Here is a 26,344-nt window from a genome sequence, read left to right as displayed (position 1 = left end):
CTGTTGAGGCTTCTGTAGGTCGTGAAAGGGCCACTACAGGCCACTAGAAGGGCAGTTTTCAGGAGCTTTCGTTGTGCCCCCTCCAGGAGAAAGCTTAGGGGAAGGAAGGCTTGTGATGGGATTTCAGAGGGCGACGCCCGCCGGAAAGAACTGCTCCAATCCTTCACACTTTCCCCAATTCTCTGAGTGCTGTCAGCTGAGAAGTGGCGGGGAAGCGCCTCCGCCCTGGAGAGCGGCAGGTCAGAGGTAGGGATAGCACCAACAGCCCTGACGTCATGTGCTTACTGTCCCCAGTCACTCCCAACCCGGCACAGCATCCACACGTCCTGAGGGGTAGTTACTTCTTCAAATTCCAGACGGTGTCCCTAGTCGGGCGGGGCTGTTTAGAACTACAAACTCACGGTCAAGACAGGGGCTTAGAGCAGCCCGTCCTGAGAGACCTTTTAGGCCTTTGAGACCAGGATTTTAAAACAGGATGAATCTTAAGTCCCTTCCAACTCTGAAAATTCCTGTGATTCGATGACATCAGCACGGTGAATAATCAAGCTGGCGCCAAGCCAAGACTGGCTGTGCTCCTCTGCGCGCACTTCCTCCCCCTCCTTAGAAACCGCTCCATTGGCTCCTCAGTGGCCCGGTCCACCCGGCACCCACCGGCACAGGAGAAACCCGCCTACACAGAACCACTGGCCCCACCCCTCCTTCTCCCTTAAAATTGGCTTGAGCTGCTCTGGGAGACAGAGCCTGCGGTAACCCAGAGCTCAGCACTGAGAAGAAGCCCCTGCGAGGCTGGGAAAGAAGCAAGAACTCGCGGTAAGCTGGATTTCTGCGCCTATCTAACAGCCGACCCCTCTGTCCCTTGAAGTGTTTGGGGGTAAACTGAGCCAGCGAAGCACAGACTTGTAATTCTGGCAGAAAGAGGTCCAGCTAGCATCCACATAGAAGGGGGCGTTCTTTGCAATGTCTCCGGGTAAGCTGACGTGATTCCTAGAGGGAGAGACTAGGAGAGATGCGTTTCTTGCAGAAGTCGTGCTTGCACAGTAAGGGGAGAAAGTAAAAAGAATGACTCGGGTTATTTGAACGGACAATGGGAGCGGCATTGACGGGCAGGATTACATTCAGCAGCCTTGGACAGCTGAGAGGGTCCTAGCGGGTGTTGTATGGCTGCCTTTTTCCTCCAGTGGAACCACTAAGAAACAAGCTGGGCACCAGGGAGGGGGATTTGCCTGGACAGCACGATTAACTAGGCAGGAAGTGCTGGGAGAGAGCAGTCAGGACTTTTAGGAACCTCTCCTTACCACTTCGAGTCAGGATGCAAAACTGCCTGTGGTCCCCCGCCACTCATCCCATCCTCTCAACGGTTTACCAGTCCGTTTGACCCCTTTGCTCATCATGCACCAACGCCTTCGCTTTCTCATGCCGCAGCAGAAAAAGTCCAAAAGCTCTCTGGATTGTCTCGAAACCTTTGTTTTCCTAACCTCACAGAGACAGTGGGAGGACGGGAGGGTGGGGAAGGGAAGAAAGTATGCGGAGCTCCCAGATAACTAAGGACAAACTTCAGTAGCAGCAATGGTTTATTTGGTGGTCAATTTGGAACAATACAGTGGTCTTCCTCAGCGGATGATGGGGCAGGGGACATAAACAAAAAAAGAAGAGTGTGTGTGTGTGTGTGTGTGTGTGGTGGAGGTAGGAGTTTACAATCCCCTGAGTACATCCCAAGTGCAACCGGGGAACACTTACTGGGAGACTACTCAGGGATTTTCTTTTCTTTTTTTTTTTTGCTGAGCTGCAGACCCTGGCCTATGCAGAATCAATCACTGCAGGTCAGTGGCATGCTGAGTGCAAACAGCCAGTGGGGGTTAAATCATATTCAAAATCATATTCAATCCCAGACGGGATACTCGAAACACTAAAATAGTTCCCTTGGGCCATCAGTTTATTCCGCCTAAAGTGTTCTCAAGAGAGCACCCCTCCCGCCACCCACCCAAACTGGAATAGGGCAGACTTTTCCCGGACACCCCCAGATCGTTTGGGGAGCCTCCTGAGAGATACACAGCAAGCAGCTTGTCTGCTTCCTCCCAGACTCAGGATGCTTGGTGCAGCCAGGAGGAGCTGAGGAGCATCCTTGTTTCTGCGAAGGCTTTGGGGAACCATGAAAGGAAGGGCTGCTCACATTCAGCAAGCTCAGTGAGCAGTGGGCTCAGCCAGGGAACGAGAATGACTCACAGTGTCCTGCTGGGCTCATCCACTAGAAAGATGGCTGTGAGTGTGGTTGTTTTCAATCCGATGGGGGAGGCTGCAGCATGGCTCATCGGCAGTGGGTTTAGCGCCATTCAAAACGTACAATTCCCACACTCCTCTGAGACACCAAGTCTCCGCGAGGGAGGGCCTTTTGCGGTCTGAGTTGAGATAGTCAATGCTATCTGACTTCTTGGCAACTGTGCATCTATTGTCTCAGAAGAGTTTTTTTTTGCTTCTGTTTTCTCTGACTGATTTCAGCTCTGGTCTGGTAAAAATCGAGTCATGAAGAACTGGAATATTCTGTTAATTTCTTTTTGGGGGCTATTCACTTTGGGCATACTGGCAGAAAATTCTGCATGAAGTGGCTAAAAACACAGAAACCGAGAATGAATGCCAGCTTTGAGCTAGCCATGTGACCGGTCTCACTTCAGACCCAGAGTGCTGATGACACAGATTGGCAGACAATTAGAGCTAGAGTCGGGGCTGTAGCTTAGCTGGCAGTGTGTTCACCCAGCATGGGGAGTCTTTAGGCTTGACTCCCAGCACCACATAAACTGGGTGAGGTGGTGAACACTTCTAATCCCTGATACTCAGGAGACGGAGGCAAGAAGATCAGAAGTTCAAGGCTAGCCTGGGATATAACAAAATCTTATCTCAAGAAAGAAAGAAAGAAAGAAAGAAAGAGGAGAGAGAGAGAGAGAGAGAGAGAGAGAGAGAGAGAGAGAGAGAGAGAGAGAGAGAGAGAGGTAAGAGAGGGGTGGATGGGGCGGAAAGGAAGGAAAGAAAAAGAAAATTGCAAGTCGAGATTCTCAAAGCCTTGCTTAAGCACCATTGTCTTCTAACACCGGCCCAGCTGTCTACTTTCACCTTGCGTGGGAGACAAGCTTTTATAGACAGGAGTGCAAGGCAAGATTAAACTAAATTCCTGGAAGAGAGAATGAAGCAGTTTGCTGGTCATGGAGCACTCATGTCTCTGGCATGTCTGAAGGGGCAGTCCAGGAGAGTCATGTCAGCACAGCCCAGGAGACATGAGCCAGCTGTTCTCCATGCAGCAATTGAAGAACTGGGTGTCCTTAGCAGTGTCTGCCACACCAGTGGCCAAGATTCTGGGAGTGACCTGTGATTGACAGGTCCTACTGAGGTATACAGACTATTGTGATGCTCCTGACATACATCAGAGGCCTCTAGAACTTTCTTTGGGGATTGACCTAGAAGAGCTAAGTCTGCCTGGAGCCTCTGAACTGATCAGTGCAAGGTTAGGCTGGCCCCACCCGCTGTAGACATTTGTACTGAAAGTCTCTTATGTGGGGGCAATTGTTCTGTTAGCTTACACCTAAGGATTAAGGGCTCCACATGGAAGCAGCGAGATGTGTCAACTGCTAATTCCAAATTCCCAAAGAGTTTCAGAGGCCCTGTTGTGTGGTGTAAATTGGCCTAAAAAAGACAAATAAGAAAACAGATTAAAGACGTGTTACAGGATCTTGCTCGGCTTCCAGGAAATAATGGTTCCTGTTCACACTGCTGACTACTGATGGGCATGACATTTCTATAACTTGTCATATGAGCCAGGAACATTTGTTATTAACCCTTGAAGACCATTAGGACCTCAGAGAGCTGGCCACCTCTCCTTTATCAGCAGCTTCAAGCAATTTGAGCTCCTGTTGATGAGGGCATTCCTAAGTGCGGTGCACACCCGCCATGCCTCAGGCATCCAGGATCTGTATCTGTTACTTCTCTAACTTTCAGAAATATATAAGATGGAAAGGTCATTAGGAAGCCCAGAAAACTAAGACTCAGAGAAGCAACATTGCCCACCCACCCAGACCTGTAAGTGGCAGTTGGGGGATCTAAGTTGAGAGTTCAGGGTCATGCTTGTTGCATGGAGAAATACTAACTCTCTTTGAGCACTTTAGGAATGTTATGTAGGGCTAGGGTGTAGCTCAGTGGTAGAACACATGCTTAGCATGTGCAAGGCTCTGGGTGCAACCAAGTATTGCATGGACAATGAGTGGGAAGAGCTCAGAGACTAGGATAGCTCAGGAGGCAGGTGTCAGTCCCCAAGCAACCACCTCAGGGAGTGCCTGCGAAGTTCTGTATCTGTTTCATATCTGCAAAGTTAGTTATACCATCTTAAGTGATTAATGAGCAGACGGTGCTTTAAAAGCCCAATGCTAAACAAGGCATTAAAATCCCTGCTGAGTAAGTAGGGATCCTCTTCATCCATGCACGGGTCTCAGTCACTGCAGTGCTACTTTCTGGAAAGGCTGGTAACCTTCAGAGTCCTTCATGGAGTGGTGTGATGTAGATTGTAACCTGATTCAAAAGTGTTAACATCTGGAGGCAGACTGGGGAGTTACCAAATTATCTCACGATCAATTCATTGCACCTGGGTAGGACGGGGCTTACTTTAGGGAGTGGAAGCAGCCTGGGAGCTTAGATGGACACTGGACACTCTTTGTTCAGCCTCCAGCTTCGCAGTGAGCGTTGCACGGCACCGACTGGCTGAGCTTGCCTTTCCTCCGGCAGGCTATGAGGTCACTGAAGCGAGTTTTTATCCCAAGAGGATGGAGGATACACTTCCTAAACCCACAAGCAACACTTGCTTACTTCTTCCAACAACCAGGTCACCTGGTAGGAGGTAGAGCAGGAGAGGCAACATGGTTGCTGCAGATCTTCCCTTGGCGAATTCCACGTAGCTTAGACACAAGTCATACCTGTGTGCAAAAACAAAGCTACACCTACCCTGATGGAGGGGAGAGGGTGCCATTCAGCTTTCGCCTTTTTGTGACGGGTCAAATTATATCAAGAGGCAGACTCTTCCAGGCACTTGGGAGATGAACTGAAGAGTTCAGGGTTAACCTCAGTTACCTCTGTTACATAGCAAATTTAAGGCCGGCCTTTGATACATGAGACCCTGTATCGAAACACACACATTCACACCGACAGAGATATCAAAACACACACACACACTCACAGACAGAGACAGAGATATCAAAACACACACATACACACACAGAGACACACAGAGACACAGAGAGAGAGAGAGAGAGAGAGAGAGAGAGAGAGAGAGAGAGAGAAAGTGAAAGAGAGAGAGAGAGAGGGGGGGGGGGAGAAGGAGAGAGGGAGGGAGGAAGGAAGGAAGGGAGGGAGAGGGAGAGAAGGAGGAAGGGGAAAATCTCTTTTGTCCTTGTTGTAAAGAGCTCTGTTCATAACTGAAAAGAGAAAGTAAGCATTTGACCTGTGGAAATTTACTTTTTTGAAAAGTTAAGAGTTGCTTTTGAAAAATCAGATTTGTTTATTCCTGTGTGTGTGTGTGTGTGTGTGTGTGTGTGTGTGTACATGCGTGCATGCACACATGCACACGCACACCCTGGGGTCAGAAAACAACTTCCAGGAGTTGATTCTCTTCTCCACCACATGGGTCTCTGGGCTTAAACTCAGGTCATGGTTGCTTTACCCTGCTGAAGCATCTCTAGAGTTCCTTATTGGCTGGCATATTTTTGAAAATAGTTTCGCAGGGTGTGGCGGTGCATGCCTATCATACAGATAGTCAGCAAACAAACACAGGAAGGTCAAAACTTCAAAACCAGCCTGAAGGCTACCACAAGTTCTAAGCCAGCCTGGGCTGCATAGGGAGAGCCTGTCTGAAAGAGAACAACAACAAAAGCCAAGACTGAGGCCCCAGAAAGAGAAAAAAAAAAAAAAAAACCCAACAAGGGCTGGGAATGTGGGTCAAAGGCAGAGCCCAGCTTGCTCAGCACACTTATTAAATCTCCAGTTCACTTACTCCCTACAAAGGTACGCTCTCTCTACTGGGACAAGGAAAGCTAAGCTGTTTTTCTTTTCTTTCGAGTCAGGGTCTCTGTGTGGCTGGACCTCGCTATGGAGCCCAGTTTGGCCTCAAAGTTGTTGCTGTCCTTCCCCCTTGGCCACTAAGTGCTAGGGTTCTGGGTGTGTGCCACCAGACCAGGCTCAGAGGGGGCTGCTGTGATAACCCGCTGCCCTTCCCTAGACCCGCTTCAAATTAAAACACCTCTTAGGAACACGTCTGTGATGTTGCAAGGGTTCTGGAGACTTCTCTAATTGATTGGCTTTTGGGGCTGTGGTTAGAGTGTGGGTGGAAATGTGGCTTCCAGGTCATGTGTTATTTTAGAGTTATTGTTAGTTATTTTAGAAGCTGAGCCTCCGACTCAGGTCTCTGAGGAATTAATTAATCTTAGGCAAAGCCATAAGAACCTGCAGTGTCCTCAGCAAAGACGGAAGCAGTGCAACCTAGCACATGGTACAAAATTTGGCAGCAGTGTGGCTTCCCGGTAGCCTTTTCCTGGCAGGCTCTTCTAACCTGCTGGCTCCCTTGCTCAAGTATAAAGCGCAAGTCCTCCAGGGCACCAACATTTAAATGAACAGCAGCCTTGCTTGCATACACGATCTCAGACTGAATGCATATAGTTGACCACATGAATGTAGTTTTGCGGCGAACCCCCCCTGGCCAGCAGGGAAGAACGACCACCGAGTCGAGGATTCTTCTCAAATCACGCTTTATTGGAGCCTCTTGGTTGAAGGGAGAGCAGGAAGCGAAGGGCCCAGAGCACTAAACGGCAGCCGCTTATATAGGGAGATCGGACATGGGTCGTGCCTGGATTGGCTACTCGCTCGTCTTTTGATGCCCCCGGCCACGGGATTGGCCAAGATTACTGCGCACTACTGCGCATGCGAGAGGTTCCAGTCTACAGCCTTGCCTAATATGGAGTTGTTTACTCGGTGGTGCAGGGGCTCGGCTGCCATCTTGTAATGGCGGCCAGCAAATCGGCTCCCTGCATAGTTTCTTTGTTGCCAATCACTTTCCCATATATAAAGAAGGGAACGATGGGCAAATATAAGCAAAAGCACTTTATTCATTTACAGTAGCGGCACCACTTATGTTACAACAGAAGCCCCCGGGGTGTGTGTGTGGGGGGCAAAGACCCTAGCTCTGGAGGGAGACTCCAAGAGTCTAGCTACTTAGGGTTTGCTCTGCTCCTTTTCCGTCTCAGTTTGGCGAGCAACGCTACTATTCATCTTTCCATTCAGCCACTTTTCCTTTCTGTGAGTGAGTTATTAAATTCCTTCCTGAGAGCAGATTTTGTTGGGGAAAAGATGGCTGTGTGAGAGATGTAAAGATGACAGAACCATGAAAAGGCCCCAAGGACACGTCACCGGCTTCCCCAAGGCTTTCTGTCAATCTCTTTATTGCTATCCCTGTGGCTCTGTCCAGTCGGAATCTAACTGTTGTTGCTGCCTGGCATCCATCACGTACCGTTCCTCCATGTGGCATGCTTCAGATCCAATCTCCACTCTCTCAACAACTTCTTGATTCTTGGAGACAATCCACCTCCAAGCACAGCCAGCTTATAGCAGGGCCCCTATCTTCTTCCCCTTAGCCTATCATTTGCAGATGAAGGGCAATTAACAGTGTCCTGGCTGCCGCTGCCGCTGACAGACCTGCACCTGGCGTGCAGGCAGAGAGGACCGAGTTGTCCATGAGATGAACACGTATTTCAGAAGAAGATTCGACTGACAAAAGCAGATGTGTGGGTTGCACACTACATGAGAATGCCTGTCAACACCACACTTCCTGAGAGACTAGACCGAGCTTTATTGGCAAAACCACATACCCCACGTTTTCTAATTTATGTAGAAGCTATGTCAACGTGCCCAGTCCTGGGCCTGCTGCACTATCACTAAAGAAAGTGCTTCGCTCTCATCCATTAAGTTCAGTTTTCTCCAAGGGTGGGCCTGCCATGGCTGGGACTTTGAGACCTTGAAGATGACAGGACTCATAGCCATTCTACCACCCCGTAGCCAGGGACAGCAGACCAACGAAAGCTAAGATAGACATCTTCCCGGCCTTCCCACTCCCTTCCTTTCTATGTATTCTTCCTGTCTAGTCCTTCCTTCCTCCTTCCTTCCCTTCCTCTCTTCACCCCTCCCTCCCTTCCTTCTTTTTCCTTGCTTACTCCTTTGTTTTATTTCATTTTAGTTCTTTAATAATCCTGGGCGATTACCATACATACAACATGAACAGAACACAGACAAAAATTATGTGTTTGTACTCAAAAAGCAAGCCTCAGATATATCCCTTAAATCCCACACTTGGGCACCCATGAACACCTCTGGCGGGTGCCCAGAGTCTATGGAGTCAAAGTCTCACCCTCTGGACTTTGAGTCTAGGTCCACACTTCTACTGACCACCTTTTCTTTTGTCCCAGCAGCACCTATGACCTCTACACCCACATTTTCCACAAAATCAAGCCGAGTTTCCATGTTTCCCTCCCCCTTTCCTTTCTCTTGCTTTGGGGCTGCACTGTTTTTCATCTAGCATGTGACTAACTTCCCTGTCACCCTCCTCTGCCACGTGACTGATCCAGCAGATTGCTAGGATTGTCTCTATGGAGCGTGGAAAGAGCTGTTTAATGCTTATATGCAATTCATCTTCAGTGGCTCAAGGCCCAGCAAGGCCACAAGCCCAGATGCAGAGAGCGGCAAGTCCTTCACATCTGAGCTCCGGTTCCTCTTGTGGAGAAGGGGCTTACCATGATGCAGTGCAGCTGCCGGAGTCTTCATAGCCAGCCCTGTCTGTGAGCTCCGCCTCGTTAGCTGCTGCCCCTTCTGTCCTGGGGTCTAGAGAAAGAGCTGGCCTCTTGGGGAGAGGAAGATGTGCATATGCATCAGTCATGCACATTTGACTCTGGAATTGTCTGATATCTAGAGAGCCTTGAGTCAGCTGGGCATGGTGGGGAACTCCTGCAATCCCAGTGTGGTGGTTTGGATGAGAATGACCCCCAAAGATTCATATTTGAGTGCTTGGTCTAAAGTTGGTGGAACTGTTTGGGAAGGTTAGGGGGTGTGGCCTTGTTGCAGAAGGCGTGTGTCACTGGAGGTGGGCTTTGAGGTTTAAAAGCCTACACAATTCCCAGTTAGCTCCCACATCCCGCTCTGCCTCAGGCTATGGATCAAGATGTATGGATCAAGATCTCAGCTACTTTTCCAGAACCAAGTCAGTTTGCTGCCATGCTCCCTGCTGAACTCACCCTCTGAAAGCAATCCCCCAGTTAAATGTTTCCTTTTCTAAGTTCCCTTTGGCTTGGCACTGTATCCCTTCACAGTAATAGAAAAGTAACCAAGGCATCCAGCATTCCAGATGCTAAAGCAGGACTGGACCATTTCCCTGGCATCAAGACAGAACTGGCTACATAGCAAGATCCTATCTCAGAACCACAAAAGCAATGCCTGTAACTTAGTAGGTATCAAAAAGGAAGATTCTGAAATCTTGAATGGGCTGATTGGTGTGAAAAGAAGAGGGGCTGACTCATTGAATCACATTAGTAAAAATATCCAGTTGCTTCCTGTCCTTAGGCTACCAGGTAATAGAAGCAGGAAAGTATCTATACTTAATCTACTGACATAGAATTAACGGCGAGTTGAAGTGGAATTTTGGGGAAACTGGGAAAGGAAAATGAAGATTCCACCTGCTTGTTCTCGTGGCCTCCATTGCCACTTCCTTCTGGAACTGCCAAAAGCAGAAAGGTACTACAGCCCAGCTGGCCCTCCATGGAATAGAGGCTTCCACAGCCCCCAGGCACCCCTGCTAGGGGCAGGACAAGAAGAGTGAAGATCCTGGGGACCCTTGGGCCCCTGCCATGGAGAACAGGCATGGAGGGAGGGTCCAGCAGGATGGGACTCCTTGTGAGCAGCTGCCTGCCCTTTCTCACATCCCAGCACTGGCCCTCTCTCCCCCACAGATTTTTGTTCCCTCCCCTGGGTCTCTGAACTTCCTCCTCTGAGGCTAGACACTCCCTTCACAGAGGCTATATGCCCTCCTCTGGCAGTTGCCATTATTCCAACATGTACTTTCTTCTTCTTTTTCCTCTCTCTCTCTCTCTCTCTCTCTCTCTCTCTCTCTCTCTCTCTCTTTCTCTTCTTTCTTTCTTTCTTTCTTTCTTTCTTTCTTTTTGTTTGTTTTTTGAGACAGGGTTTCTCTGTAGCTTTGGAGCCTTTCCTGGAACTAGCTCTGGTAGGCCAGGCTGGCCTCAAACTCACAGAGATCCGCCTGCCTCTGCCTCCCAAGTGCTGGGATTAAAGGCGTGCGCCACCACCACTATAGCTCTCTACTCTCTCCGTGCAGCCCCAGATGAAGGCAGCAGGCAGCAGTCTCCCAGCTCAGCCTCCCTTTCTGTTTTCATCTTGGAGCTGAAGGGATCTTAGGGCACGTGCAGGGGCCAGGTGGCATTCCCGAAAGAAAGTCAGTTCTTTTCATAAAGCAGAGGGCAGAGAGCCAGCTGCAGGCAGAATGGGATCCTGGTGACTTCGGAGCCAGTGGGTTGTGGGGGCCTGAGTGGCTGGGGGTGGGAATCAGGGTTGTTGTGACTGGAGGGACATGAGTCAGGGGAAGGAAAGTCCTGCTTTGATGCTTTGAACGGAGGAGTGAGAGGGCTTGCCAGACCACAAAAGAACGGGGCCAGCTAACCTACTTTCTCAGTCAAAAGCAGAAGGCATGGAGGAAGGCAAGTGGAAACTGGACGGGGGTGTCAAGGGAGATATGAGTCCAGTGACCAAACAGCAGAGTCTGCCTCTGTTCCTGTAGCTCTGCTCTTCACCAGATCTGTGAGTGTACATAAAAGGAGACAGAGACCGCAAAGGGAACCAGGGCCAACATGGAGGGAGCCTTCCCTTTGATGGAAGAGACCATGCCTCGGAAGTAGCATTATCTATTACAAAGCTGGGGCATCTGAGGCAGGTGCCCTGGCACCGTGACGAGCCAGTGATAAAATCCCTACAACTGTTTCTGAGACAGTCAGTGAGGAAAAACTGGGACTCCTGCCTAGCTCATCCCAGGACGGGGATTCCTCCTTACCTTTCAGCCCACAGGAATCTTTGGGGAAAAACATTTTCTATCAGCAACCCTTATCCGTCTGCAGATAACTACGCAAGCAAAATGTGGAGTAACCAAACAATGGAATATCATTCATCCTCAAAAAGGGCAGGGACTCTACAGCATGGGTGACCTTTCATGACATCATGCTTAGTGACTGCACCCATAAAGAAGGACAGACACTGTGTGATTCCGTGTGTATGACGCATCCAATGTAGTCAAAATCACAGACACAGAGAGTAGAAAGTGGCCAGGGGTTGGAAGAGGAAAGAGCCATTTATGAATGGCTAAAGGGTTTCATTTTTCACCGGGATAAAGTTCTAGAAATGGGTGTTGAGATGAGTGTATGGCAGTGCATACGTGTTTAATGCCACTAAGATGAATATTTCATAATTAAGGTGGTAAATTTAATGTTACCTGTATACTTTCTCTCTCCACGCATACACACAACACACATCTATATCTATCCATATCTATTTATCTATATCTATACAGACAGACAGATAGATGTGTGTAAAATCTTCCAGACACTATCTCTAAGAGTCAATGCTGAAAGGGTCCCCTGAAATAAAGTCACAGAATTTTCTATGGTCCTTTGCCCTCCCACATCACATGTGTAACTGCTTTTATTTTTTTCTCCTAAAACTTAGGGACACAGAAGAAACGAGGAGCAAGATGAAGACAGAGCTGCTGTGGGTACTGCTGCTTTGTGGAGTGGTCTTCACATTGCCTAGTCAGGTGGGTCCACCTCCACGCCTGACCCCATCGGCCACCAAGCTGAAGATGTTCATGGTGCCACCCAGTGTTCATATTTCCCCCAAGCACCCGTCAGGTTGGGAGAAGTTCCCAGGAAGGGTCACAGGCACATGGCACACACTCTGCTCTGGGTGGGATATTTAGGATTCAAATCCCAGCAGCAGAACGCGAGCGTGTCTCTGACCAAAAAGTTCTTAATGCCTCTTCTGTGCTTTTGATGGTCTTTAGAGCTGTTTTGGTCAAGAATGTGTACAAGAGTGTATGGTAGCACACATTTGCAGTCCCCGCCAGTGAGGAGGGCGAGGCAGGAAGATCACATCTTTGACATCAACATAGGCTTCAGAGAACCAAGGGCTGGGGTGAAGCTCAGCGGTGAAGAGCTCACATGGGGCCCGGCATATGGCCCCCAGCCCAGGGGAAAATATGTATTTGAATGCATCCATAGTGTACTAAGTAAAGACAGGCATCATGAACTACTGAAGTAGTGGGACAGAAGCTGCACCCACTTTCCAAAACCTCGCTTCCACACAGGGCACTGTGTAAGGCCAAATGGGCAGCACCTGGGCATGAGATTTTTAGAGAAGAGAGCATCCCTTGGCTGCATAAAGGATGCAAGGAGCTGCAGCCTTCCCATCCATTCTGAAATCCGTTATCCCTACGCCACTACTTAAAACTAAAATGACCGAAATAGAGTTGGAATTTCGGTTCATTGGTCACACTAGCTACATTCTAAGCAGCCTGTCACCACGAGGGATTAGTGACTACCGCGCTGGACAACACAAATCGGTAGCATTTCTGCTGTGCCCAGAGCTCTTCTGGGTGGCACTGGGTTTGTAGAAAGCAGAGACTTGACAAAACGGTAAGAAAATGGCGCTCTTCCTGGGTCACTCACCTGATGGGGGCGCTCCTGAGCAGGTGGCTCTTGATTGGTCGTCAGGGAAGACTCGGGTTGGTCTTTCCCCAGCCAGCGCTGACTCCTCCTCCATCCTGGTCTCTTTGCAGGGAGTGCGCCACAGGTTCAGAAGAGGAGCCCGGTCCTACAAAGGTGAGGGGTGGATGGGGAGGCAGGCCCAGGTCTCCCAATGCTTTTGACTGTCGGGGGGGAGGGGGGATTCCTCTTCACCCGGTACCTGCTGTCAGGATGATTATGAGATCTTTCCGGGTGCTTTTGTGGAAATGCCTGCTTACTCGCCATTAGTTAGTTAGCTGGAGCCTGCCAGCCCAGTTCCCAGGGAAACCTAATCAGGCTGTCCCCGGGGTTAATAACGCTTGTGACATATAGGTGCATTTGGGTGGTGCATGTCTGTAATCCCAGCACTTGGGAGACTGAGGCAGGAGGATCGTGGATTCAAGGCCACTCTGGGCTGCACAGCTAGACCCTGTCTCCACAAGGCTCAGAGTATTAGATACAGAGATGAGAAAACAGCCGTAAAGGAGTAGATGACTCACTGCGACTGCCAGAGGACCCCCAGCAGAACCCGGGAACGCATAGCTGGCCGCTTCTCTAGGTGCCCCTGAACTATGGGCTCACCAGTGCCCACTCAACCTCAGCTACCATCCCCATGTTTCCATTGCTTCCTGCTGGTAAAATCGGGATAGCTGACCTGGGCCACACCATAGACACTTTGGAAAGAGATTCTCTATATGAGTTCGTGTCTTGAGTTGATTCTAGAAAGCAGAGGTTTCCATCAGGAGTCCAAGAGGAGTAAAGACTTCCACAACTGACTGCCTTGACTCGAAATCAAAGATCTCCAAGTCCAGCTTCAGGTCCCTACCACCCCCTCCCCCGTTTCTATCTCTCCCTACCTCCCTCCCTCTCTCTTTCTCTCTTCTCACTCCCTTTCTCCCCCATCTTGCCACCTCTTTCCTCTTTGTCTTTCTCTGTTCCCCTCCCTCTCCCTTCCCCTCACTCTTTCTTTTGTGGAGGTGAGGAGGCACTAGGCCTTTCTCTCAATCTCATTTTATTTTCTTTCTTTTTAATTTTTTACTTTTATGATATTTTGTTTGTTTGTTTTGGGAGAAAGAGTCTCATTATACAGCCCAGTCTGGACTGGGATTGGCCGTGTAACTAATGCAGGCCTCAAACTCAGCAGCAATCCTCCTGTCTCAGCCTCCTAAGTGCTAGGATGACAGACTGTACCACCATGCCGAGCTTTGGAACACTGCTTTAAACTCCGGAGAACAAATAAAGGGGTCCGGTGTCCGAGACTGTTTCTTGTGGTGCTTTTGAACTCCTGTTTTTGGTAGAGAAAGGCACCGGAGCAGAGGCTAGGCATCTGCAGAAGGAAGCAGCTCCGCTCCAGACACTCCTGACGTGGCCTAAGAGGAGAGCCTGGCTCCAACTGAGATGCTGTCCCTCCTGTAGGTTTAGTCTCCTCTTTGTGGATAACAGCACTTGCCTGGGTGGGGCTTATCTGTCCTGCAAGGTTCTGTTGTTACTGTATCTGTCCTGAAAGGTTCTGTTGTTACTGTATCTGTCCTGCAAGGTTCTGTTGTTACTGTATCTGTACTGCAAGGTTCTGTTGTTACTGTATCTATCTGCAAGGTTCTGTTGTTACTGTAGCTATCTGTCCTGCAAGGCTCTGTTGTTACTGGAAGCCAAGGTGATTGCAGGCTTAGGAAAGTGACAAGAGACCTTTAGAATCTGGAGCCTCAGGTCCTCTATCTTTGTCCCTTCAGCTTGAAGAAGAATAGAATTCCTTTGGTGTCAACTGGTGTTTTGGTTGGACACTGCATGAATAATATACCTCAGTGGAGATAGTGTCTGATGCAAAGGAGGCAGACAAAATACAGGCGGATGTGCTGGCTCTCACCCTGCTTGCAGTTACCCCTTGGTCCAAGTCAATACTGTTTTAGAAAAGTAGTTGCTGCCGGGCGGTGGTGGCACACACCTTTAATCCCAGCACTTGGGGGGCAGAGGCAGGCGGATCTCTGTGAGTTCGAGGCCAGCCTGGTCTACAAGAGCTAGTTCCAGGACAGGCTCCAAAACTACAGAGAAACCCTGTCTCAAAAAAAAAAAAAAAAAAAAAAAAAGAAAAGAAAAAAAGTAGTTGCTAAATGCCTGCTCAATTTTTGAGAAAAACTATTGAAAGTAGCACATTTTCTGACAGATGTAGGTGCCAGTTTCCCTTACTTTAGCCCAAAGTGTGTCTTTTCTGAATGGAACTACCCTATGGATTAGAAATCCTGGTAGTCACTTACACAGAGAGGTATCCTTTTTGCTGAGTTTTGTTTTGTTTTTCAAGACAGGGTTTCTCTGTGTAGCCCCCACTGTTCTGCAACTTGCTCTGTAGACCAGGCTGGCCCTGAAGCCAGAGATCAGGCTACCTCTGTCTCCTGAGTGCTGTTCCCCACATTACTTTTAGCCGATTACAGTTGGAAAATAGACTTTTACTTCATATAACTTTGTTTTCATAATCAAATTATCTCAAAACAAAGGTTTCTCCAAGGAAGAGAATCCTAATAAAAGCATTCTAGTTAAAAAAAAAAAAGTAACTATTGCTATCGTCATCATATTCCTCAGGGATATACGGTAGACTGTGGTCACCCAGATCTTCTGGGGATTGGTTGTAGACCTCATGACAGAGCACAGAACTACAGAGAGTTCACTGTGTGTTGAAAACAGGTCAGGAACAATGACGCTGTCCCCTCTCCTTGAGTCCGTCCTGACAAGACAAGCCTGTTCTGTATTGCAGTGACCTGCAGAGATGAGCAAACGCAGACAACCTACCAGCAGTATCAGTCGTGGCTGCGCCCCATGCTCAGAAGCAATCGTGTGGAATACTGCCGCTGCATCGGTGGCTCGGCGCAATGTCACTCCGTGCCTGTCCGAAGTACGTACCAGCTTCTCACGGAGGCCTCGCACTTGAGCCCGGGCTCAGGGCCCAAACCCTTCCTTTGTGGTTCCTGGCATATTCAGGTCTTCGGCATGTTTTGGGTGTGCTCTGTCCAGGCAAAGGTGAAAGCAGTCCAGAAAACTGAGGTGGGGGAGAGCCTTGGCTTGCCCAGCCTCGGTGTCCGCATATGTGCAGTGGGAAATAATATGCATACTTCGTAGTTGACATTGGGGCTAGTTGTACTGTGAACTGTGGGACGGCAGTGACATACCCAACATGTCTGCACTTTTAAGTCCTGTATTCTTGGAGCTGCTTTGAAAGTAGCTAAGGGTTTCCTTGTTTCCTCTCCACAGGTTGCAGTGAACCAAGATGCTTCAATGGGGGTACATGTCAGCAGGCTGTGTATTTCTCTGACTTTGTCTGCCAGTGCCCTGATGGATTTGTTGGGAAACGTTGTGATGTAGGTGAGCACTTTGGTGGGTGGGCGTGAGCTGTTCTGACATTCTGCCTCTCCGACGGACCGGACCAGGAAGGGAGAGGAAATGTGTGCTGGAGGGGAGGGTACAGGAGAGGAGAGATGAAGTCATTTAGGGAACGACAGTATTGGGCCAAGTGGACAGAGCCTGACGTGTCCAACCACAGTCCAGCTTGGCCACAGTGATGCAAGTGACCCTGTCCGCCCAGCTCACTGTGGGCTCCAGTGGCTTCAGCAGTCAGCCTGCTCCACTGTGCTGCGAGAAGGCAGAGTTCCCTTGAGAGCCTGTTGGTGTCCCTTTGTCAATCAGATACCAGAGCAACGTGCTTTGAGGACCAGGGCATCACCTACAGGGGCACGTGGAGCACAGCAGAAAATGGGGCTGAATGCATCAACTGGAATAGCAGTGTTCTGACCCTGAAGCGCTATAATGCAAGGAGGCCGGATGCCATCAAGCTGGGCCTTGGGAATCACAATTACTGCAGGTGAGCGGCGTCTTCCACAGTGGGATATGTGCGCACGTGCGTTTGTGTGTGTGTGTGTGTGTGTGTGTGTGTGTGTGTGTGTGGTGTCTGATATAAAAATTACATTCAGAGAAAGACCTGGCCAACCAGTCATGTATTCTAGAAAAGCAGAGCTGATGACCCTTAGACAGGTAGATATATAGATACATGAATGAATACATAGATAATATATAGAGATGGGTAGAGAGATGAAAGACACACATATGCATAGGTAGATAAATAGATGATAGCAATAGATTTATCAATGCATTCCTATGTCAGTGATTGTGAGATTGACACATGAATGGTAGGTAGGGAGGTAGGTAGATAGAAGAGGTTGATTTGAAGGTGTCACTTCATATCTCTGTGTAGGTATCTGAGTCTGTAATCATAGGGCAGCAATTGCCATTGACGCTCTTAGGCCTTAAACTGACTAGACAAAGGGCACGCTCCTTGTCTGGGATAATTTAAACTGATTGTGGCTGTTGGCCACAGTTACAAAACGTCTTTATAGCAATGCTTGGATCGCTGTTGAATTCCGCGCCTGCGACTATAGGTCAGCTGTGTTGACACACGGGCAGTGATTGTGCACCCTTGTCAACTTGGCACCCTTACACGCTTCCTTATAACGTGCTTAATCCCCCCAATAAAGAGCACAGTGGAGTCAGATTTCTGCTTAACGTGCTAAAACTTGACAGCGTTCAACCCAAGATGCATTAGCCCTGACCCAAAAGCACGCCTAGTCTTTGGGCCAGGAGGCGAGGCTTCCTGTCCAGCCCTCACTGGTCCTCCCTCGCTGGTTTTTCAGAAACCCAGACCGAGACTCCAAGCCCTGGTGCTATGTGTTTAAGGCAGGGAAGTATACCTCGGAGTTCTGCAGCACACCAGCTTGCCCTAAGGGTAAGTGACAGCCACCCTGCACCTTCCCCTGCAGTCTCCCCAAGGGAGAAGCATCTGGAACTGTAAATCTAACAGTCTCTCATGCCCAAAAAGAAAGGAGCAGGCTAGGAGGTGGGTTTGGCTGCAGAGTGAAGCGCATCACAAGGCTACATCCTCACCCAGCTTGTCGTCCAGTGTTTCAGCCTTGGGCTGGTTCCCTACCTCCCGTCAGCATCCTCATCTGTAAAGCACAGAATGCAGCTGAACCTATGGTTTCTAGTCCTTTCATTTTTGAGATTATAATCACATCATTTTCCCCTTTCCTTTCCTGTCTCCAAACCTTCCCGTATACACTTTGTTGCTCTTTTTAAAAATCCATGGCCTCTTTTTTCATGAATTGTTGTTACATGCACATATATATTCCTATATATAACTCATATATATACTATATATATATTCCTAACATTAGTTATTTGTATGTATATTTTCAAGCCTATTTGGTACTGACAACTAATTGACGTGTTCTTCCCTGGGGAAGACCGTATTCCCCATTCTCATCATTCCTTGTTTGCCTGTAATTCTCTGTGCAGGGTTGAAGCCTTGTGGACTTTCTCCCCTCTGCTTGGTAGGTCCATTGCTATTCTTGCCTAGGCAGTCATGTTGGTGAGACTTGATGAGTGGAGCCTCTGACGTCACTAGGAGATGCATTCTTACAGCAAACTCCCGGACCCTCTGGCTCTTACACAGTCTTTCCGCCCCTTCTTCCAAAATGATTGCCGAGCCTTAGGCACAGCATTTGTATCCACCGGGATTGGCCTCCACAACCCTTCAGTGGATTGGCTGGGGTTTTCTTTCTATAACGATCTCTCCATCTGTTCTGAAGAGACGTTTCCCTGGTGGGGTGCTAGGACTACATTTACCTCTGGATATAAGGACAGATATTTAGAATGTAGTTAGGGATTGTGCTGGTTTAATAAAGTGATAGCTATAAGCTTCCCTCTAAGGTCCATGACTTCAATAGCCCTGGGTAGTCTGCTAGCTTTCCAATACCAGGCATGGTTTCTCTTGCTGATCCCTTCCTCATCTGGTCAACATTAAGGTTCAAGGATCAAGATAACTTTACAGGTTCCTCTCAACTGCAGTGAAGGAGAGAGACAAACTCGTCAGTTTCACACAGAGGGGAAGAAGGGCAGGAGAGCAAAGCTGAGGAAGCAGGGCTGCCAGCCTGGTCCCATTGCAGCATCCTGGTTCCCTCATCACGGGCTATACCCCTGTAACACCTTCACAGTATCTCCCAGCACCGTCACCACTGGCGGGACACACCCCTTCCTGCTGAACCCCTGCAACCTGCTCCACCAACATTTTACCGCGGTGGCTTAACCTTGAGATGTATTCTGTTCCAGGACAGAGTGAGGACTGTTACGACGGAAAAGGGTTAACCTATCGTGGCACCCACAGCCTCACCACATCTGGGGCCTCCTGCCTCCCATGGAATTCCATGATCCTGATACGCAAGAGCTACACAGCATGGAGGACCGACTCACAGGCACTCGGCCTGGGCAGACATAATTATTGCCGGTATGTAGCCATGAGCTAAGGGAGTCAGCTCCCAGCAGAGATCTGGGTGATCAGGTGGGAGAAGATTCAGTGTTAAGCATTACATGGAAGATAATGAACAATATCTAGACAAGCCTTTGGTTTTCTATGATTAGACTTTTTTTTAAAAAATATATAACCTTTTTTTAATTTTTAAAGATTTACTTATGTACATGGTGCTCTTTCTGCAAGTACACTTGCATGCCAGAAGAGGGCATCAGATCCCATTAGAGATGGTTGTGAGCCACCATGTGGTTGCTTAGAATTGAACCCAGGACTGTTGGAAGAGCTGCCAATGCTTTTAACCACTGAGCCATCTCTCCAACCCTAGACTTATTTTTTGAGAAACAAGATAACATTAGTTTTGTTATTTTGGGCGGGGGTGGAGTGGGGTATGTGTGTACTTGTTAGTGTGGGTGTTTGCACATTCATGAAGGTACACGTACACATATATAGATGTGTGTGCGTGCGTGCGTGCGTGTGTGTGTGTGTGTGTGTGTGTGTGTGTGTGTGTGTGGCTTGAGATTGGCATCAGGTGTCTTTTTCTTATCGATCTCTACCTTTATCTTTTGAGTCAGAGTCTTTTACTAAATTTGAAGCTAATCTCTAAATTTGAAGCTAATCTATTAGACTGTGCTGGCCAGTGCACTTCAGAGACATGCCCTCTGGCCCCGAGACCCCTGCTCCCTGAGATTACAAGAGCAGGTTGCCATGCCTGACTTTTTAGGGTGTAGGCAGAGACCTGCCTGCTTCTGTCTCCTGGGTGTTGGAATGAAAGGTGTGCTCCTCCACACCCAGAACTGTTGGCTTTTTATGTGAGTTCTGGAAATTCAGACTCAGGTTCTCATGCTGATGCAGCAGGCACTTTACCAACTGAGCCATCTCCCCGGCGTAAGATGCATAGATTTTGCGAACCAAACCCCTGTTCTTTTCGCACTTGGCACATCCATTAGGTTCTGTTGTAAAAATCTCTCCACAGGGCAGCTCCTTTCTTCCCAACACTGTGTCACTGATAGAACAAATGGAAGCCAAGAGGAATTATCTTCCCTCACGGTGGGCCTGCTAGAGTATGGGATGTCTGCTTCTGGCTTCTTGGTTCTGCCATGGGCCCACCTAACCTCCTCCTATTCCTGAGATGTGACTGTCACCGAAACGCTCCAATTCTTATTTTACAGGAATCCAGACGGGGATGCCAAGCCTTGGTGCCACGTGCTGAAGGACGGAAAGCTGGCGTGGGAGTACTGCGATGTGCCCCCGTGCTGTAAGAGCGACTTCGCCACCCCCTTCTCCCGGGCCTGTCTTGTCACTCATTGCTCTGCCCCCTCCTGTGTCTTCACCACTGCCTTAGCTTCTGTAGCTTCTGGACTTCCAGGAAGGCCAGGCCTTTGGGTCAGGGGAGTTGCATGACTGAAGCCCTGGTAGACAGTCATACTCGTCCAGATCTGGGAGATGATAAGGAGGGACAGAAAGGAAGACCAATCTCTTCAAATACAATAGGCTCCAACTTTTCTCTCTGGCCTGGTGGTGACAGTCCTGGTGACCATGAAGAGAAAGAGGTCTTACATTGTGGCTCCTTAGATACCAGTTGTTCCGTTTCTCCAGTAGCCTGGAGACGGGGAGACTTCAGTGTCCCTCTAAATGTTCTAAAATGCCCTCAGAAGTCATGTGACCCACCAAGTTCTGTGCACTTCCACATCCCCATGGAGCCCCTTTAACACAGGGGAACTGAGTTCATAATAGAGGACGGGAGACAAAATCCTCATGTTGGCACATGTCCCCAACGTGAAAGTTTGGTTTGGAAATTGCCCAAGAATAAATTACTTCTCAGTTCCCATGAGCACACAGATAAGCCAGAGTGTTCTTCAAAGCACAAACTCTGATTGGAAAGTAAGACATAAACTGAGCTCCTAGCCAAGGCCGTTTGTGATGGGTTCGTCTCAGGAAGTCCACAAGGGCCTCAAAGGCTACGGTGTTAATGAGAGCCTTGTGATGCCGTGGAACTTGACTTGGCTAAGTAGCTGGAAAAGCAAAGGGTTCACAGAGGAAGTCTGCAAGACTACATGATATCTTAAACCAAGAAATCGCTCTAGGCAAGATTAGAAGGAGCAGGGCACCGAAGAGAGAGCCCGCTTTTAGAGTCGGGCAGACTCGGGTTCTAATCCCGTTGTCACTGTGATCATCAGTGACAGTTTCCCCGCCTTCCTGCAATCTAGTATGGGGAAGGATAAAGATACATGTGTATAATATTAGGCAAATCACTATACAAACCAAGGAAAGCTGTGGCTCTCCTCATCATTAAGACAGTTAAACCCTTTCGTGTCAGCGTGCTCCAGGGTAGCAGCCAGCGGAAATCAAGGTTCTGTGGTGGGTTCTCTCAGCCTTGTGTCCACACTGCAGGTCTGACCCCGCCCCCTTCTCTGTTCTTTCCTCTCCAGCCACCTGTGGCCGGCGGCAATACAAACAGCCTCAGTTTCGAATTAAAGGCGGGATGTTCACAGACATCACCTCGCACCCTTGGCAGGCCGCCATCTTTGTCAAGAACAAGAGGGCTCCTGGAGAGAGGTTCCTGTGTGGAGGAGTGCTGATCAGTTCCTGCTGGGTGCTGTCTGCGGCCCACTGCTTTCTGGAGAGGTATGGACTTCTCATTCTCGAAGGCTCTGGAGCCAGCCCAGGGGAGTCACTCACTTGGCAAAACCCAAGAGTAATTCTTAAAAAAAAAACGCAAAACATCCTAACGCTGTCTTCCTGCCAGGTTTCCCCCCCAGCATGTTAAAGTGGTCTTGGGCAGAACATACCGGGTGGTTCCTGGAGAAGCGGAGCAGACATTTGAGATTGAGAAATATATAACCCATAAGGAATTTGATGATGACACTTACGACAACGACATTGGTAAAAGGCCATTCTAGTCATGTGCCCTTATTTCTCAGCCCATCCCTCCCCGCACTGTGTCACCCATTTCCTTTCTCTTGGCACCAGCATTACTGCAGCTGAGGTCAGATTCCAAACAGTGTGCCCAGGAGAGCAGCTCTGTCAGCACCGCCTGCCTTCCTGACCCCAACCTGCAGCTTCCTGACTGGACAGAGTGTGAGCTGTCTGGCTACGGCAAGCATGAGCAATGTAAGTGGAAGGAAGTCTTGGTCCCCTCCTTATCTATCGTGTGGTCATCAGGCAGATGGAGGGGAGGTGGTCACACAATGTTCTGGTCCCAGTTCCGGCGTGACATAGGAAAGTGCGGGCGAAGACTGCCTGTGTGTATGATGGGAAGCTACTACCTGCTTCCTGGCATGACGGGGGACACTGTGTGTGGATCCCAGAAAGTCGGGACAGGGGAGTACTCCGAAGAGCTTCCAGTGGAGACAGGGAGGAAGGGTGTAAAGGTGTGTTTGTTCGTAGGCGTTGGAGTTGCACAGGCTGAGCTTGTACCCCGAACTTGCATTTGGCTTAGCTGTGGGACCCTGGATGGGTCATTCTGCTTTCTAACAATGTGAGCAAATACGAGATAAATTAACCTGAAGATAGGAAAGGTTTGTTTGTGCCCATGGGTTTGGAAGTTTCAGACCATGGTCAGTTGGCCCAGTCTGTGGGCTTGTGGCAAATCCATACGTCATAGGAGGCTCCCACAGCCGTGGGGCCGCGCACCCCGGTGTAACACGCAAGCATATGGAGAAAAGGGAGAGTCTGAGTCTCAATATCCCAGCCACAGTCATAGCTTCCTCCTCCCAGAGCCACTTCTTAAAAGGTCTGCCATCTCCAAATAGCACCACGGGTATAGCCTTCAACACACGTGGCCTTTGAGGGAATGATTATCCAAGCCAGATGTGTATTTTTGTATTATTTTATGAAAGGTGCCTCATGATGTTTCCTACAGTGGTTCCCAACTTGCAATCCCAGTGTCCAGAGATGACAGGTGTGGACCGTCAGATTGAGTTTAAACACTTGAAAAAAATGTTTTTTTTTTTTTAATTACCAAAGCCTCAGTTCCCTCACTGCCAACGTAGAAACAGGGCAGGCCCCCTGATTAAATTATAAGGAATACATGATAGAATGCCTGATTAAATCCATGGTTCTTTCTTGGGGAGATTTCACCACCCGGGCCATGACTCGTAGTGTCTGGAATCTTCGTGGCTGTGGTGTCACATGTCTGGCTGAAGGCTGATCCTGGCCTTTGGTTAGGAGGGAGGGGCTGCCAAACATGTGTGGGATACAGGACACTCTTGGTGATGGATAACTGTGTAGTCCAGCTGTCAGTGGGACTACTGAGAAACGTGACCTCACCTTAGAGACAGTAAAATGTAGCTCATGTCAAGGGAGACAGCCTGCTTTGGGTCAGCTGGAAAATTCAGCTTCCTCGTTCCAAAAGGCTTCTGAGTGATGCTTAGATCCTAAGCCACCCGGACCTTCTCTTTCAGCCTCTCCGTTCTTCTCCGAGCGACTGAAGGAGGCTCATGTGAGGTTGTACCCATCCAGCCGCTGCACGTCACAGAATTTGTTCAATAAAACCGTCACAGACAACATGCTGTGTGCCGGAGACACCCGAAGTGGAGGCAATCGAGATCTCCATGATGCATGTCAGGTAAACACCATGGATGCCCCAACATTCTGGGTCCTCTTCTGTGCCCCGGCAAGAGTTTCTTAAGCAGGGGGGAGAGTGAGAGCCATGGTGGAGGGTGTGACGCTGGGATTCGAAAGTGGAGCTCCAAAAACAAAACTGGTAAAGGCCAAAGCTCCTCAAACTTAAGACATCTGAACTGGGGGTTGGAGAGATGGCTCCCTGGGGTAAGAACACTGGCTGCTCTTCCAGAGGACCCCGGTTCAATTCCTGGCACCCACACGGCAGCTCACATCTGTCGAGTTCCAGGGCTTCTGATACTGTCACACCAGACATCCATGCAGATAAAATGCCAAATGAACTAAAAATAAATTATTTTTAAAAAGAAAGAAAGAGAAAAAAATCTAAACTGTAGGAAATTTTTCTGGTTTGTGGACAGGAAGCTAGTGTGAGATTTCCCTGTGAGCTCTGTTGAAATGATAGATAAAACAACATAATTAAATGTTTGGCTTTTGATGGTGTTGGGGAAGGTGGGCCTGTTTTTTAGGATGAGGAAAGACATCCCCCCTGGGATGCTAGATATGGATAGGGTGTGAGAAAGAGTTCTCAAAGCTCAGCTTCAGCCTGGGAAGCAGTTTTAGGTCCTCAGTGTCCAGGCCTCACTGAAGGTGGTGCTCACATTGCCTGATCACTAAAGTGATAGGAGCAACCGCTGACATTAAGACCCAGATAGTAACCAGCACAGAGCAACCGTTGACATTAAGACCCGGATAGTAACCAGCACAGAGCAACCGCTGACATTAAGACCTGGATAGTAACCAGCACAGAGCAACCGCTGACATTAAGACCCGGATAGTAACCAGCACAGAGCAACCGCTGACAGTAAGACCCGGATAGTAACCAGCACAGAGCAACCGCTGATATTAACACCCGGATAGTAACCAGCATGGAGCAACCGCTGACATTAAGACCCGGATAGTCACCACCCGATTAGGAAAAGTGAACCATAGTTCACTGAGGCCATATAACTAAATTAGTAGCAGATTCCATATCAGATTTATTTATTTATTTATTTATTTATTTATTTATTTATTTATTTATTTATTTGGCAGATCTCACTATGTAGTCCTGGCTGGCCTGAAACTCTATGTAGAAGGGGCTGACCTTAAATTCACAGAGAGCCACCCGTCTCTTCCTCCTAAGCGTTGGGGGTTGAAGGTGTGCACCACCATGTCACCCACTCCAATCAGGTGTTATAAAACATGAGCAGTTTGGGATTTTTGTTTTCCGGGTGCTAAGAATGGAGCTCTTGGATTTTTTTACATGTGAGGAGCCACACCCCATCTCTGAACAGTTATCTTAAGTCTGTGGTTTTGGGGGTTTAGTGGTTATTTATTTACTTTTTTTGAGACAACACCTCATTCACTGTGTGGTCCCTGGGTGGCATGTTCCCATTTGTAGCCCAGGCTGGCCTTGAACTCAGAAATCCACCTCCCTCTGCCTTTTGAATGCTATGATTAAAGGCATGTGCTACCATGCCAGGCTCTTAATGCTATTTTACCAGAATTAAGATGGCCAAATCTATAGCCTCACATCTCCCTCCCTGAACCAAGTTCTTTGAGGGCTACTATCTTTGTACTACAAATAGCAACCAAAATTTTCTTCTAGATATTCTGTCATGTGTACAAACGACTAACCCATGCATCTATGCTCTTCCACAGGGTGACTCGGGAGGACCACTGGTATGCATGATCAATAAGCACATGACGTTGGTTGGCATTATCAGCTGGGGCATTGGCTGTGGGGAGAAGGATGTCCCTGGGATATATACAAAGGTGACTAATTACATAGACTGGATTCAAGACAACATGAAGCAATGACCCAGGAAACCCAGCTCCTTGGATCCGAAGAAGGACCTGCCTTCCTCTTCTATAGAAAACACACCTAAAAGGCCAAGTGTCCTTTACACTGTCATCTTCAAGAACTGCCACTTGGCAGAGGGACGGAGGGTCTGTAGGGGAGGACATAGCATTTACCTTTGATAGGTACTTCACAATTCGTAAGTTTTCAAGAATGAAGGTCTGACTTTAGGATAAATTCTGTCCGATGAGACGATGGGAAAATGTCAATCTCCCATAACTCCAGGATTTAAAAGAGAAAGGTAGACCAAAGTCCATCATGCTGGTCTACCATTTTGTACACTGGACCACAAGACCATGTCTCGACAGTAAAACACCACTTGATCTTTCAGGAAAGTTTGCATTAGGGACAAGAATGCATATTTATAGTTATAAGAGGGCCCAGCAGGGCATCTCAGAGATGGAGGGGTTGGCTGGCCAGATCATAGCCCCATAAAACCCTAACATCCAATATTCCCCACCCCCTGCCCACCCTTCAACTCTTGGGAGGTTTTCCTTTATAGACACTGTAAGTCTTTCTTTATAAACGATATTGATGGTTAGGAGAACTGTGTGATTTTAATAACTGATGAAGTAGCATTCGCATATTTATATATTAATCTATTTACGTTTTTACTTTGTTACTATAACTTTGTATTATACTGTACTTAAATAATAAATCCAAAGGTATTTTTCACACTTT

General features: G+C 48.5%; 1 protein-coding gene across 1 annotated transcript; it reads left to right on the top strand.

Annotated features, from left to right (window-relative positions):
* The first annotated feature begins 681 nt into the window (after positions 1-681).
* On the top strand, positions 682-26,344 carry Plat (plasminogen activator, tissue type). Its single transcript, XM_038326815.1, has 14 exons — positions 682-810; positions 11,800-11,887; positions 12,908-12,950; positions 15,601-15,738; positions 16,095-16,205; positions 16,527-16,701; positions 17,528-17,619; positions 19,002-19,176; positions 20,370-20,455; positions 21,630-21,825; positions 21,947-22,083; positions 22,171-22,311; positions 23,604-23,767; positions 25,465-26,344. Exons 2-14 carry the CDS (start codon positions 11,825-11,827, stop codon positions 25,621-25,623), a joined length of 1,680 nt encoding a protein of 559 aa, XP_038182743.1. The 5' UTR covers positions 682-810; positions 11,800-11,824; the 3' UTR covers positions 25,624-26,344.

The sequence above is a fragment of the Arvicola amphibius genome, chromosome 4, assembly GCF_903992535.2.
Source record: "Arvicola amphibius chromosome 4, mArvAmp1.2, whole genome shotgun sequence".
Lineage (NCBI taxonomy): Eukaryota > Metazoa > Chordata > Mammalia > Rodentia > Cricetidae > Arvicola > Arvicola amphibius.
This window is presented reverse-complemented; position numbering and strand designations above follow the sequence as displayed.

What these genes read in the sequence shown, in the direction of transcription:
- Plat (XM_038326815.1), top strand. Translation starts at nt 11,825, where the DNA reads ATGAAGACAGAGCTGCTGTGGGTACTGCTGCTTTGTGGAGTGGTCTTC. An exon ending in TGGGAAACGTTGTGATGTAG is followed by an intron (nt 16,206 to 16,526) that starts GTGAGCACTTTG and finishes TTTGTCAATCAG; the next exon opens with ATACCAGAGCAACGTGCTTT. An exon ending in CACTTACGACAACGACATTG is followed by an intron (nt 22,084 to 22,170) that starts GTAAAAGGCCAT and finishes TCTTGGCACCAG; the next exon opens with CATTACTGCAGCTGAGGTCA.